This window comes from Thalia democratica, chromosome 8, assembly GCF_965202585.1.
Source record: "Thalia democratica chromosome 8, ktThaDemo2.hap1.1, whole genome shotgun sequence".
In the NCBI taxonomy this organism is placed as follows: Eukaryota; Metazoa; Chordata; class Thaliacea; order Salpida; family Salpidae; genus Thalia; species Thalia democratica.
In genome coordinates this window covers 27,488,509-27,502,866 of record NC_139172.1, presented here as the reverse complement: position 1 = coordinate 27,502,866, position 14,358 = coordinate 27,488,509, and the positions used below count along the sequence as shown (strand labels likewise).

Below are 14,358 nucleotides of genomic sequence, written 5' to 3'. Positions count from 1 at the left end.
ACGGCTATAAACTTTTAAAATTGTTTTATTTGGTTAATTCTTACTTGTTTTTGTTAGTTCATATAAACTAAATAGCTTTTAATTTTGATACACAACTTTGAACACAGGTATTGTAAAAATAAAACTCATAAACAATATTAAACCAATGCCAAGTTTAGAACGGATGTAAAAAATTAATTTGTTTTCAAAAATAATGATTTTTATTAAAAACAGTAACATGAAAAAGTACAAGTTTAATTTTAATTTAATACAAACTTAAGTATGTCCGTTACATGCTTATTAAGTTAGCTTTGTTCTTTGTAATACTATACTTCAAGTTCTTTGTATTTAATTTCTTTGTAATATATTTCAATATTAGTTCTTTGTAATAAAAATAAGCATTTCCCTTTAAACAAATGTAGAATTCAAATTAAACGAGTTGTATGGAAATATTCCTCGGGGAAAAGCGAACATGCACTACTCCGGGTTGCAATCAATCGCACTGCCGTAAAAGCAAGAATTACTCGCAAATATCGATTTTTAATCTACTTCTTTCTTGCTTTTTGACAACAAATGCGCTGAATTCGTAAATGGTTTTAACCTAGATCCATAACGAAAACCGTGTTTGCTCCGAATATGCGTATTTAGAGCAGAGTATTCTTGTTTTGCCTTTTAGCTAATAAAATGATTAATATTGCGATATTGTCAAATATAAAACAAGCCAAATCAGTTTTCTCTTAACCTTTTATAAAGAACAAGCGTCATTCACTCGCATTTGTTCTGCCCAAAATATCAATTTTAATTTCTTGTTTTAGAAAGCATCACCGGCTGTCAAAAGAAAAGAAAATAATTTATTTCTGATTGCGTTCGAGACTGTACAGAGCAGGTTTGTGCTTCTAACGACTTACTGATGGCTTCGTAATAACTTTTTAATGTTCGCCTCGAATAGAAAGAAGCGGCCACCGTGAAATCGTCATCTGCATTTCATCTCTTATTTTGATCGCTTGTGGCCGAAAGCCGATCTCGCAGTGTTTAGAAAATCGAGTTAAGCTTTGAAAATTTTCTTTTTGGTTTTTTCTAGTAGTTTGCTTCTATAGAAAAATTCCAAAAAAAAATTTTTGAATAAATTATTAAGAGCACGATATTTTTATTAAACTTTTTTTTTGTTCATAATTTCAAAAACTTATTTGTTTTTTTATTATATGTAATTTAAATAAAAATCTAAAAAAAGTAGTAAAGCAATTTATTTTTTTCTCTATTTTGATAATAATTTCAAAAACTTATTAGTTTAAATTTTTATTCTATGTAAATTAAATAAAAACCTAAAAAAAGTAGTAAAAAAAATATTTTTTTCTCAATTTAGTTGAATTCAAATTAAAAAATTTAAGAAAAATACTTTTATTAACTATTAAGCTAATCTTATGATATGTTGAAGTTCTGTTTAAATGATTTATTGCAGTTTTATAAATACATTTTCGTAAGTCAGAGATTTGACAGTTAAAAATTAGTAGAGAGTGTTGTACTTAATCGAACCAAAAGATAAAATTACTCTTTCACGTTCATACCTTTAGAGAAATTTTTCTTTGAAGTATGAGAATATAAAGTTACAAGCAAGTCAGAAACAAATTATTAATATCACTTACACATTGATGAGTTGCACGCCATGTCAGCACTTGTGCGAAACCCAGCTTGAAAGTAATAAAAATGCATTTGTAATTAGCTTGGCTCGCAAACTTCTAATTCAGTTTGGATTTGCTTTGAAGTAATTAATAGATGCTTGTTTACAGTGTTTTTCTCAAAACAAGGCAAGCAAACCTTTTTTAAAGCGTCCATTAGTTAAGGGTTTGTTTTGAGGTTAAAACGTGAAGGGGAATGATAACAAACAAAATCGAGTATGAGAAAAGAAATTGTTCTGTTCAAACGTTTGCAAGCTGGTGAGGATTCTTGATTGCTTTTGAAACAAACAAAAACTGCACGGTCAAAATTGAAAACATTCTCAGTACGACTTTCAATTCGACACAACAAAAAAGTCTTTATTGAAAATTTCGCTTCTATTGTGTTTAGCAACCCTTACAGAGTGCTCACAATAAACATTTGTGATTTACAAGCTTATTTAGGTGATTGTTTGCGCAGGCCAATAGCCATCACTACACTTTTCTTCGCTGTGTGGTAATTACTTAATGCAAACAAGGAAGCCAACAAACAGTCAAGTAACCAACAGTTAAAAGGCTCGCTTTTTGCCATCGAATGAATTTGCTTATCAAACTCTTGCTTCGATAGCAAGTTGCCAGTTGTCTTTTGCTTTTTAAAGCAATTTTCTCAAGTACGTTGCTTGATAGCGAAGGTCACTTTCTGATAGCAGTCGGCAGCTAAATGCGTTTTTGTGTTGTCTGACGTCAGTATAAAAACACTTACGCTAAAGTAATTAAAAAACCCATTTAAAGTGTACTTGAAGATTTAAGTTTAACTTTTTTGTTTTCGTTTTTGTAGCTTATATATGCATCACAACAACTTACATTAGAACCCGAATAAACTTTGAACCAGCTAAACAACAATGCAATAAAACACGCAGTACCTCTCACGAATATCTGAACTTCCAGAAAATTCTCGCCGCCAAAGTTTAGCGATCAATTACAAAATAGGCATTTAAGAAGCGCAAAAACAGCCGATGAAGCTGAAAGTTCAAGACCGAAAGCTCGGTTCTTTTAAAGCGCGCGAAACGATCAAGTTTAATAATTGATAGGCAAAACGCTCCACTTGCGCAAAATCGCGCGGATCAATTTGTCCGATATTTGAGAACAAATAAGAAGGAGCCGAGAATCGATAATCTGCCGAATTGTCATCGCGCCAGCTCAGAAGCTGCCGATTTCGCGGGCTAATTGCCGCGCGCAGAAAGGGGTTAAGTTCGAGATTGATTTTTTCGTGAGTGGCGCAGTGATGTAGCGCGATTGAAGCGGCCTTTCGTGTCTTCAACGGTCAGCTCTTGTCACTCGAACAGGTCCGTAATGACATTGAAGACTGAAGAATGCCTCTTTGGTAATCCTCGAACAATCCCATCAATAATTCACGGCTGGTCTAGGGAAAGATGAAACTTGATGAGTAGAAACCAATGTTTTTACTAGAAACTACTGCGCAACGTATATGCAAGAAAAAATAAGCAAAGACTTTCGAAACGTTGTTTCAGTTTTTTCGACAACAAATGAAGAAGCTCGTCAAAACAAACGTGATTTTTTGTTTTTTGAACAAAATTACGTATTTTCACTTGTTTTTTAGCATTTGAACGTAGGCTCGCCTTGGAAATATTTCTAAAGTTCACTTATACAACAAATTTTCTTATGCGGCTTGTGTTTCACTGTTTTTACGCCTTGACATTATAATCAATACTATTGAATAAATCAATCAGATTTTTTACGTAACCTAAATTCGAACTTATTGCTACCTTTTCTTTTTGCCTAAAGTTCTTTGTGTAAAGAAAAAAAAAATATTTAAACTCCCAATCAAATTAGGTACACATGCGTACAAAAGAGCACAAAAAAAGTTAATAATCTCAATCAGAGCTACCAAAAAGTTAAACGTCGATGCGATCAACATCAATTAGAAGCAAACTTTAATCGGATGAGCGAATACATGTGCTACGGTTCGAACTTTCCCAACAAACTTTCTTATCAACCTGCGCATCGCCAAAACGCGGCTACAATTTCACATTGTAAAATTTTTTCAAACATTTTTCAACCGAGGCTAATGCAAACTCGTTTCCTCGGGGTGATTTTCACGGCCACTTTGCGCAGTTCAAAAGGCAGCACAGATAGCAAGTCATCTATCAAACGATGCAATTTCATATTTATTGCCGATTTTCTCGATAGCAAAAAAGCTGGCCTGGTGGCGAAAAGCCTGATTTTATCTTTTTTGCAAAGAATATCTAGAAAAGTTACTCTCAGTACTCGGTTTTTTATCGTGTTTAAAGTTTGTAAAATTGTTTCAGATAAGAAAGGTTAAATGATTTAAGTTTAATATTCGTGCTTGCAATTTTTTTTTTCATCTTTAGATTATGTTTAATAATACCAAAGTTCGCAGACTATTTTACAACTCAATAGTTAAAATGAATAAACAAACATACACTTTTTGATACAAAGATTGTACACATATAAAAAAATGCATTAAGACTGTTTTAATACATTAATATCAATATTATTTAACCTTATATTAAGCATTTTATGATAAATAAGAATATAAATGAACAAATGTTTTGATTTAAAATATTCAGAATTTTTACAACATCAAAATTTATACACCAAAACCAACTCACCGGCTTCCGAAGCTTTTTTGCTCTCGTCGTCGAAACAGACCACGTGGTGTCCCCCGCCGTTGCCGTGGCTGCCGTTGTGGTGGGAGCTCTTGCGCTTGTTGTCGTGGCTGGTCTTGGTCGGGTGGTGGCCGTCCTGGTGCTTCTGCTCCTCCTGACCACCTTCCCGCCCGAACTCCTGGCACTCCTGCAGCAGCGACATCAGCTTCGCCTCCTCGTCATGGTCGGTCGGCTCGAGCACGTGACACGTGATCACGTGACCGTCCTTGGCCACCTTCACCCGGACGTGAGTGCGACCTGTTTGTGTTGGAAATCGATGAGAGAAGTTGGAAGTCGGCCAGGTTTGTTTGCGACCGAATTACCTACATGCGACTTGTTGATTTTAAATAGAGAATTAATTGAGAATGATAAGGAGATTTTAGAAGCGTAAGCATTTTAAAAGGAATGTTTTGCTAGATTTTGTTGCTACTTTTATTTTGATTAAGAAAGGCAGCTTAAACTAAAAACATTTTTTTTATTTAAAAAATGAAATATATTTAAATTAGTAAGTATCAATTTGTTAGGGTAAAAACAGAATAAAAATCAAAAAGTTCAACTGCTTGGTATAAGCTTAATTATTAATTGTGTTTTTATTATAAATTCTGATTATATATTCAGAAAATAAGTTTAACTTGTTCTATTAACTAGGTTGATACATATAATAAAAAAATTAACCAAATCTTAGAGAAAATCTACAAATTTTAAAGCTTACAAATGTCAGTAATAAAATCAAAAATTATGGCACAACATTTGGATTGATAAATGTTTCATAAGACAACCAGACTGAGGAATTGATTGAATCAGTCAAGCAGTGAGCAACACAAAGTAGCAATGTGTTTTATATAAAGTCTGTTACAGGTTTTATATAAGCCACCAAAACCGAAAGTCGACAAGAAGCTACCAGCATGAGGCGTGATAAATCGCGGCATATGGCACGAAAAAAACAGTGACTCAGCGGTGAGAATCCGACTCTCGGGTCACTTTTATATCTCGAGGGAGTTCGTAACCGGAAGGTTCGCATTCTAAATTCTCGCTTTGAAATATTCCCTTGCTTGTTGATGTGTGCGAGCTTTGAAATTTTTTCAAGTTTCAGCGTGAGTTGTGTAAGCAAAAGCTTAATTGGCTTTTTGATTGATTTGAACTTGCGGCTGTGAAATATAAATTAACTTTCGACGGTTATGCGCGTAATCTCTACTTTCTGATGCTTTAATGCGCGGATTAATAATTGATGGCTTTTTGAGAAAAAATTTCGATTAAAAATTTATCGAGCTTCCGTAGAAAGTAAAACAACTTTTATGATTTTTCATGCGCCGGTAATTGCTATAATTAGAAACCTTATTATGTGTAATAAAATTACGTCGAAAAGCAGTTATTTTAATCTGACACTTCTAACGTGTCAAAAAAGAAAGCAAGCATCGCTCAAGGCTACAAAATTATGCTTTTTTCTCTTAAACTTAAAAAACTAATTAGCGCACACAACAGCTCTAAACGGTCGTTTGCAAAAAAAAAAAAACTAACACGAAACCTTAACATGCCAGTTTTGAAAAATTCAATAAAATTCTTCAGCGCTTAATGGGATCGGACCGCCGCGAATTAAAAACTAATTAGCCGCCGCACCGAATGCACGGGGCTTTGCAGCCGTTGTAATCCGGTCAAGCCGGCTGTGGAGGGAGAGCCGAAATAAAAGCGGGAACTTTTCAATCAAAGGGGCAAGTTTGGCGTGGCATAGAAGCACAAACAGGTTTGTGAAAGAAAACCTCCAACACGAAAGTTTGTGTTTTTGAAAAATCGTGAGAAGTTATTACAAGGTGCATTGTTGTGAATAATGAATAAGCGAGATGTGGAAGCTAATGACACGCCGAGAATGCGTGTTCTCCCGACTTTTGCGCAATAAAATAGCAGTTTCGAATAACGAATATTCTCTTATCTGGCCAATGATGTCGGGTAACACAATATCGAATCGATTTTCCGCGGACATTTCGAACCCAGACGACCTTTTTATCTTTGGTATCGGATGTCTGGCGACTAAAAGTTAAAAGAAAAGCTGCAGAAAACTTAAGTGACGCTAAGCTTTAAGAATGTGAGACTAAAACTGTTTCATTCGAAGCTTTAATCAAAACAACTTTTAAGTGAAAAAAAGTTTGTTCAATCGTTTATTACACTATTCTGGACGCATCCAAATAGTTATGCAACAAAAGTGTATAAATAGCTCACTTACTAATCACTGTTATTTACAGTTGGCTGTTAACTAGTGAAACAGGCAGTGAAAACTAGATTAGTTTTATGACGTGTGCAACGAAGACTGTTGACGAAAAATACTGCTTGAACCAGAATTCTACTTTTAGCAACTGTTTACTGTTGCAATTTTAAAAGTCGTACACAAGACAAGTGCTTCTGAGCGATTTGTTTGGCCCTTGTAATCGATTAAACTCGAAAATTTGGAGCGAGTTCTATTCTGGAGCAATTTTGCCGCAAACTTTTTATTTAAACAAAACCGAATGTCAAACTGTGAACTTGGGAAATTAATTACAAGGGCACAGTCGACTGCTAAATGATATTAAAATCAGTCAAGTTAAAACACAAAGCGTTACACAATCTATTGACTTTTAAACGTTAATGTGTAAGCTTTTTTGGCTCGGTTTTTTTTTACCACTTGTAACATACATCTTAGAATATTTTCAATTTACTTAATTTTCTTACAGCAAAATAGCTTTTCTATATAAGAGTTCTCAAAAAGTGAGAAACTTTTGAACACAAAAAAAATATGAAAAAATAAATATGTGTGGTTATCAAAATATAACTTATAACATTTCCTTAATAAATATCTATTTCTTTTTAGTTTTTTACTTCATTTTTTATTTTTTATTTAAGGTACGAGTAATATTAAAAACCTAGTAGTTACAAACAAGTTATTAAAAAAATGTAGTGATAATTTTACTTTATTAATTTACTATTCACTAAGAAACTGTTTTTTCTTTTTTTTTGTAAGTTTACAAAAACAAAAAAGACAATAAAAATAACAATTTTAACATAATATTTTTATTCAAACCTTGGGTGTAAGATATTCTTTGGGCGGAAACAACGCCACCATCCGACGGGTACACAAAAGTTTCGTTTCCTCCAACCTGGATTAGCTCGTTCTTCACGTCGAATCTGATTGGATGAATTTATTTGTCACGTGATTCAATATCAAGTTGATTATATAAGAAGTTATTTTAAAATTTATAAAAAATTACTAGAATCTTGTCATGTTTTAGTATTTAGTTTTTAATTTTTTTATACTATTATTGTTGTACAAGTACTGTAAATACTTTATAAACTTTCAACTTCTAAAAAAATACACAGTTTCAGATTGTACAGCTACAAAAGATCATAAACTTTTTTTTTTACTCGATTAGTTTTTGTAAAGCAAAAACAAACAAAAAAGATTTAAGCACGAAAAAATTTACAGTAAAAAAGTACGTTGATACACCAAAAATTATTTATTGGCCTTCTGAGACAATAACGTGCATTGAAGTTATAGTAACATTTGTTTACTGAATAAATGACAGCCACAATAAACAGCCCGGGATACGTTGGCTTATTTATTTTTACTTTTACAAAGTATTATGCATTGTCAGAAATTCAGATGAAGCTAGTAAACGTTGAAAAGTTATTTTTTGTGCAACAAAGCTTACTAAGATGTTAGGTAAAATTTAAAACATATTATTTAGTTCAGCAAAAATGTTTGAATAAATACAGAGAAAAAATTTAAAACAAAAAATTTAAAACAAGATTTATTGATCAAAGCCACAAAATTTTAAACAAAAAGTTGAAGTTAGAATATAAATCATAGTTATATGTATGAAGTAATGCATGAAGTTTAAAATATATGCTCGAACAAAAAAAACTTGTTATTTTCGTAAAAAAATAAATATTATGAAATGTAAAATTACTTAAGAAAAGGTTACTTAGCTGTCAGTAAAAATTTTGTGGTTTATAAAAGCATGTTTTCGTTATGAAAAATTAATCAACATTCTATAAACATATTTTACTTAATTTTTTTCATTTTATACAAGTTTAAAAATTAAATTTACATTTTTTTTATGAAATGTTATTCATAAAAACGTGGGTAAATTTAAGTTATTAAACTTAATTTCATATGAACTTAACCATTTTCACGTGTTAAGCTGAAAAATTTATGTTAACAACATTTTATTACTTTTTTATAGCAAATCTGTTACGATCTTTAAATATTTTTAAGGTTTTTAATCAATAAAAGTATGGATATTGTTATTACAAAATAGAGTTTATTTATAGTGGTAATAAATGATTTCAAATAAAATTTTTCAATAACATTGTTGTTGACAAATATGTAAAGTTTGTTTGATTATTAATTATTTGACTTTTTTAGGTAATTAAAATGAAATTTACAAAATAACTACTACACTAATTATTATTAAACTATAATAACACAAAAATAAATTTTCTTATACAAACAACCAACCCGACGAAAGGAAGCTTCTTTTTGATTGGCTCCTTCAACAACTTCGCTTCGTGTGATTGGTTCTCGCGACTGGTGGACGGGCTCGGGGTCCGCTTGCCTTTCCGGCCCCTCGAATTTGGACGGCTGCTGGGACTGGCCTGTCTGCTTGACCCTGGAATTAGAAAAAATTATATTTAAGTTATGTGCAGTTTGCTATTAATACTAATATTTTTTAACAATGAATTATACTTAACATACAAATATTAAACGAAATTATTATTTGAAAAGAGCTTTTGTTTAGTTTTTTAATAAATATTATTAAGAAGCAAAATGAAATTAAATAACATCATACGAGTTTTTTCATATGTGTACTTTTCAACAGATAATTATACACAGTTTTCACTTTAAAGGTGATGTTTAAATGTTCAAAACTGCAGTTTTATCAAGAAAATTAAAACACTTCTCTGCAAAGTTTGTGCTTCATATTAAATTTTTCAAAAAAAAACTTTTTGTTGAAAAAATTTATGTGTTTTAGAAAAATTGCTATGAACTAAATTTATATTTTTATGTGAATAAAATATTTCGATATTTAGAATTTAATGTAAATGTTAATGAACAAAAATAATATTTATATGCATCGATTTTAACTTAAACGATAGAACTTTATAATTAAGTATTTAATAAAAGTTTTAACAGCCTATTTTTAATTTTTTCAAATCTATCGTCAACATTGTCATAAACTCTTTTAGTACTACAAAAAAAATCCAAGTATATATTTTTACTGTAAAATTGTTGCAAAAGACCGAACAGTTATGAAACTTAACTGTTTCAAACCGACAGTAACATAAAATCCAAAAGTTTTAGCAATTAAGAGACCGGTAAATTTTACCAGGCAAAGAGCAAAAATAGAAGAATTAGATTTGCAAACTTAATTTCACTTTGCCATTTGACTGTGACGAAACTGGAAATCAATTTGCCGGCTTGCCGAACACGCAGCTTCCACGGCAGTTTATACACAAGTGCGTATCAGTATAATGCATAAAGCATTAAAACATTAAAAGTTTTCGGCTGGGAAGAAAATAAAAACATGTTTTGTTCGAGTCTCCTTGGGAATTTAAAGAGCAGTTTTACGGTCGCTCTAAAATGTTTTCGGCTTTAACGGCGTACCTTTTACAAGTTTGAAAATATTTATGTTTTTCATTATCTGCAGAAGTATCTTGCTTTGTTCGGGATTGTATTGATTATTTACACGGATTCGTTTGAAAATCGTTAGCATGTGATGGTAATGTAAAATTTCAATTTACTGCACCATTACGATCTCGCATGATAGTGTATTTTATAATTAAAATCGGTATTCCTTTTTCTTTGCTGTTTATCAACTTTTAAAGTTCAATACTTTATTATGTTACTGGTATAAAAAGTTGTTAGTAAAGTCCATAACACTTTCAAAGTAGACTACTTGTTTTTATGTTGACCTTTTCTACTTCATTTAGTGTTGTTTATAATTTAAGCTTTACCTAACTAACAATAATACTTACTTGAGTTTGAGAAGTCAATGAAAACATAAATTTGATTTTTTAACAGAGTTTAACTTTAAGTATGAAGCAAAATAAAACTTTATATGCTTTTATGAACGAAATTGTTCAATTTATCTTACATCAAATTATTAACCTTTTGTTTAGTAACAGTAGTTCTAATGAATACAGAAAGTATGTTAAAGTTAAAAAAGCTTAAGTAAAAGATACAAAATGCTACAGAATATACGATATACCATAAAATATGGTGAAAAAATTGTAGTCCATCATCAATCTATAAAACTAGAGTTGCTTGGTTCATAACAAAAGTTAAAAACCATTGGTTGTTTACTTATAAAAACTTTACATTTATTAATGATTTGATTTCACAAATCTTTTAAAAACCAGAAACAAAAAAGAGATAAACGCATATCTTAACAATAAATAGGGTGGGCAAAAAAAAACCAAGAAAGTCAGTTACATAAATTTAAGCCAATTCAAAAAACAAATGTACACACAAATTTTAATTCCGACCTAAATTGTTCTAGCTTGTTTGACTTACATCTTTCAAAATACCTTATTGTATATTTTCAACAAAAACTTTAAAACTAAATATTTTTTTGTTTTTTTTTGTTTATACATACCTTAGTTCGCATACGCGACACTGTAAATGTAAACATCTTAAAATTACGTCGAGCTCGTGTGAACTAATCAATCTACGTAAAAGTTCAAAACAAACTGGAAGATCTGCCTCCCGACTTCCTCCTCTTCGCGTCATTCAGCTTCCCCTTGGACCCCTTCTTCTTGCCCAGCTCGGGACTGCTCTCCAGCTTCTGCAGCTGCCGCATCATGTCCTCGTCCTTCAGCGACCCGGGCAGCACGAACGGGTTGACGATGACCGGGTTGGCGTCCTCCGCGTTGTCCTCGGCCGACTTCGACTCCTTGGGCGGCTTCTGCATGGGAGAGGGCTTCTGGTCTTTGGAGCCTTTGGAAGATGCGGGAGTTATTTTTATTGAGTGTTTTGTTCTCATGTTAGTTTGAAGAAGTACTAATTTTTTCTTTTCGCTTTCATACATTAAATTTAACTATCTTAAAAAAACTTTGTTTAAAAAAAATAAATTTTATATGAACAGTTTCGTTTCAAGTTAAAGAAATTAGGACTACAATAAATTTTAAGCAAATATCAAACTTAGATTAATTAAATACAGTGTTTAAAACACAAAAACTATTCACTTACACAAACTGAATCGTATACACCGAAACAACCAAAAACACCGAGTTTATATTTTACCTCTCTTTCCGGACTTCCCCTTCTTCTTGGTGGTGGCCGGGCTGGGCGGCCTGAGCTGCGCGTTTCTCGACTGCTCGATGACCCTCCGCATCTCCTCCTCCGCCTTCTCCTTCTCGTACAGCACGTCCTGCTCCGCCGTCCACTCCTCGATGCCTCCCGCCACGTGGTACATGTAGTTCCTTGTTGATGTTTCATGGTTAAAACAGAATGCGGAAATTAAAGAGTACATTACAAATGTTATGAATGTTGGTGAGCTTTTGTTGTTCAGAAAAATAAAAACAATATAAGTAATCGCTAATTCTTTACTTATTTTCTGAATGGACGAAAACTCGAAAAATGTTTGGTCAATAAAAAAATAGTACAGAACAAATTATACTGTTTGTACAATGAAATCAATATTTGTACCGCATATGAAAGTTTATCATACTAACTAAAACCAGATATAACCAAATTCCCACCTGAAACCGACGTTGGAGTAAACGTTGTTGAACCACGCGAGCTTGGTGTCCAGCTGGTTGGATATGGGGTGGTGGAAGACCAGCAGGGTGGTCCCGTCCCTCTTGTGCTGGTAGCTGTCCATGCATGGGTAACACATACGGGACTCTTCGACCACCTTCACAAACGTTTGGTGGTGTTTATTTGAAAATAAAGTGTTAAGCTGCTATATATCTCTATAGTTTCGATAGTTTTAAATTGCTGTTTTAAGAACTCGTAAATTTGCACTATAAATATAGTTGTGTCATAAAGTATTAGTTTATAAAATTAAGGGTTGTGTTGGTTTCATTATGAGGTAAAACCATTTTTTAGTTTAAAAAGCAAGTTTGTTAGATACAAACAAAACTTTTTTACATAACTTAAGATTATAAAAAAAGTATATTTTATATAAAACTTCTATTTATTTAAGCCAAGACTTAACGAAGTTTTCTAACTTAAAACTTGAAAAACATGTAAAAATACAAAAATAAAATTCTGTTTTTTGTAAATAAAAATATTTAACATTTCTTAGTATTTTTTTAAAGGTTTTCAAGCTTTAAAAATACTGTGCACGATTAGATATTTTAAAAAAAAAGTTTAAGGGTATGTAAACTTAAAAGATTTACATTATTTTTTTAAACAGTTAATATTTTAAATAATTTTTCTTTAAATTAAAAGTAAAAAAGATGCCAAAATTACTTAAAAACTTCTAAAAAAATTATATGGTTTAACACTTAGAAAATAGTTTTATATATAAATAAATTTTATTCAGATAATAAAAAATATTTAGGTACATTTTAAAAAACATCATCTTAAGTTAATTACAGTATATATAATTTTTACACAACATTATTATTAGAGTCTTTGGATATTAGAATCTGTGAACATTAGAATCTTTGAGGGTTATTTCAGGAAAGTTTATTTTTTGTTTTAACCCATATTAAGACAGAATTTTTTTTTCTTTTAGCAATTACGTAACTCACAATTTTCAAAAAGCTACTGGAAACACGGAGCTCTATTTACAAAACAACAATATCAATCATGCCGACTTGGGAAAATCTCAAAAAAAACTATGCATGCAGCAGAGGCAATATCAAAAGTTTAATATCCACAAAAGCGAAAGATGGAATCGATACGGCGGCAACATTATCCGGCTTTAAAGTTTATCACTTTGCTCGTTTCTTGTACACAATCTGAAAGGGAAAAAGGGTTTCTGTATGCAAAGCAGGGCGCCGGTATGCCTTTAAATATTAATTTGCTACACGGAAGACCCCCTGTTTCTCCCTAGAAGGCGGGAAGTTACCATTTCCTTTGTCTAAGTCACTTCGCGTGTTAGTTGAAGTTGCAGAAAAGTTTATGCAGGTTTAAGTGCGGTTTTGTCGTACATTTTTTGCTAAAAACTAGTTTTAAAGCTTGAACACCTAATTGTTCCATCAAATTCATGTTTGTTTTTGAATGGTCGAACTTTAAATGTTGGGAAATACATTTAAAATTGTTTTTTGCATTCAAACATCAAAATTTATTGAGTTGCTTTCGTTATCTTAAAAGGTTCGGTTAGCAATCGATCTACGAGCTTCTTGAAAAGTCATTACGAGTTGTTATGTAGACAAAAGTTTTAATTTTTTATGAAGCGAATTATTTAAAAATCAATTTAGTACTTTTCAGCGTAATAAACTCTCGACTTTCACTGGAATACTGAAATATACTTACAAGTTTTTACTTAACTTAAATTGAATCTGAAACAAGTTAGTTATAATTTTAAAAAATTTTAAAAACTTTTTTATATAAAGTTATCTAAAACCACTAACAACATTCTTTTGAACAAAGAAGAATAAATCGTTTTTTAAGAAATAAAACGTTGCAGTTTAAGCCATGTCCCTTAATTTAAAAACACAAAGACTCATGAGGTCAAATTTTTTAATACTAACCTATAAGTATTTTATTTTCTAAAAATATCAAACTTCAACTCATTAAATTGTACAATATTCTAACTTGTAGGTTTTTTTTAAGTCATTTATTATTTTCATACATTTTTATTTTTTCAAAATTACAAATATTTCAAACATGGTGATACTTGAATTTGTTTTTTATCGCATTAAGTAGTTACCATTCTATGATAAATTTAATTCTGATTTTTTATTTAAGAGAATAAACAAAATTTAGTTTTAATAATATTATGAACTCTTTAGAAATTTTAAAATTAAAAGATTAAATACACTTTTTGAACAATTTTTGATCGCATTAGCTTAACTTATATGAAAACATACTTAACAATTAACAGGAAAAAAGATCA

The 14,358-nt window shown here is 31.2% G+C and overlaps 1 protein-coding gene across 1 annotated transcript in view; it reads right to left on the bottom strand.

The window, feature by feature from the left end:
* LOC145843090 (sperm-associated antigen 17-like) overlaps positions 1–14,358 on the bottom strand; it is a 50,957-nt gene that overhangs the window by 23,604 nt on the left and 12,995 nt on the right. Inside the window, exons 14-19 of the mRNA XM_082950555.1 lie at positions 12,050–12,204; positions 11,592–11,770; positions 11,040–11,285; positions 8,808–8,958; positions 7,371–7,474; positions 4,286–4,579 (exon numbers count right to left, since the gene is read on the bottom strand). Coding sequence (XP_082806681.1) covers positions 4,286–4,579; positions 7,371–7,474; positions 8,808–8,958; positions 11,040–11,285; positions 11,592–11,770; positions 12,050–12,204 — 1,129 coding nt within the window. The remainder of the gene's footprint in view (positions 1–4,285; positions 4,580–7,370; positions 7,475–8,807; positions 8,959–11,039; positions 11,286–11,591; positions 11,771–12,049; positions 12,205–14,358) is intronic.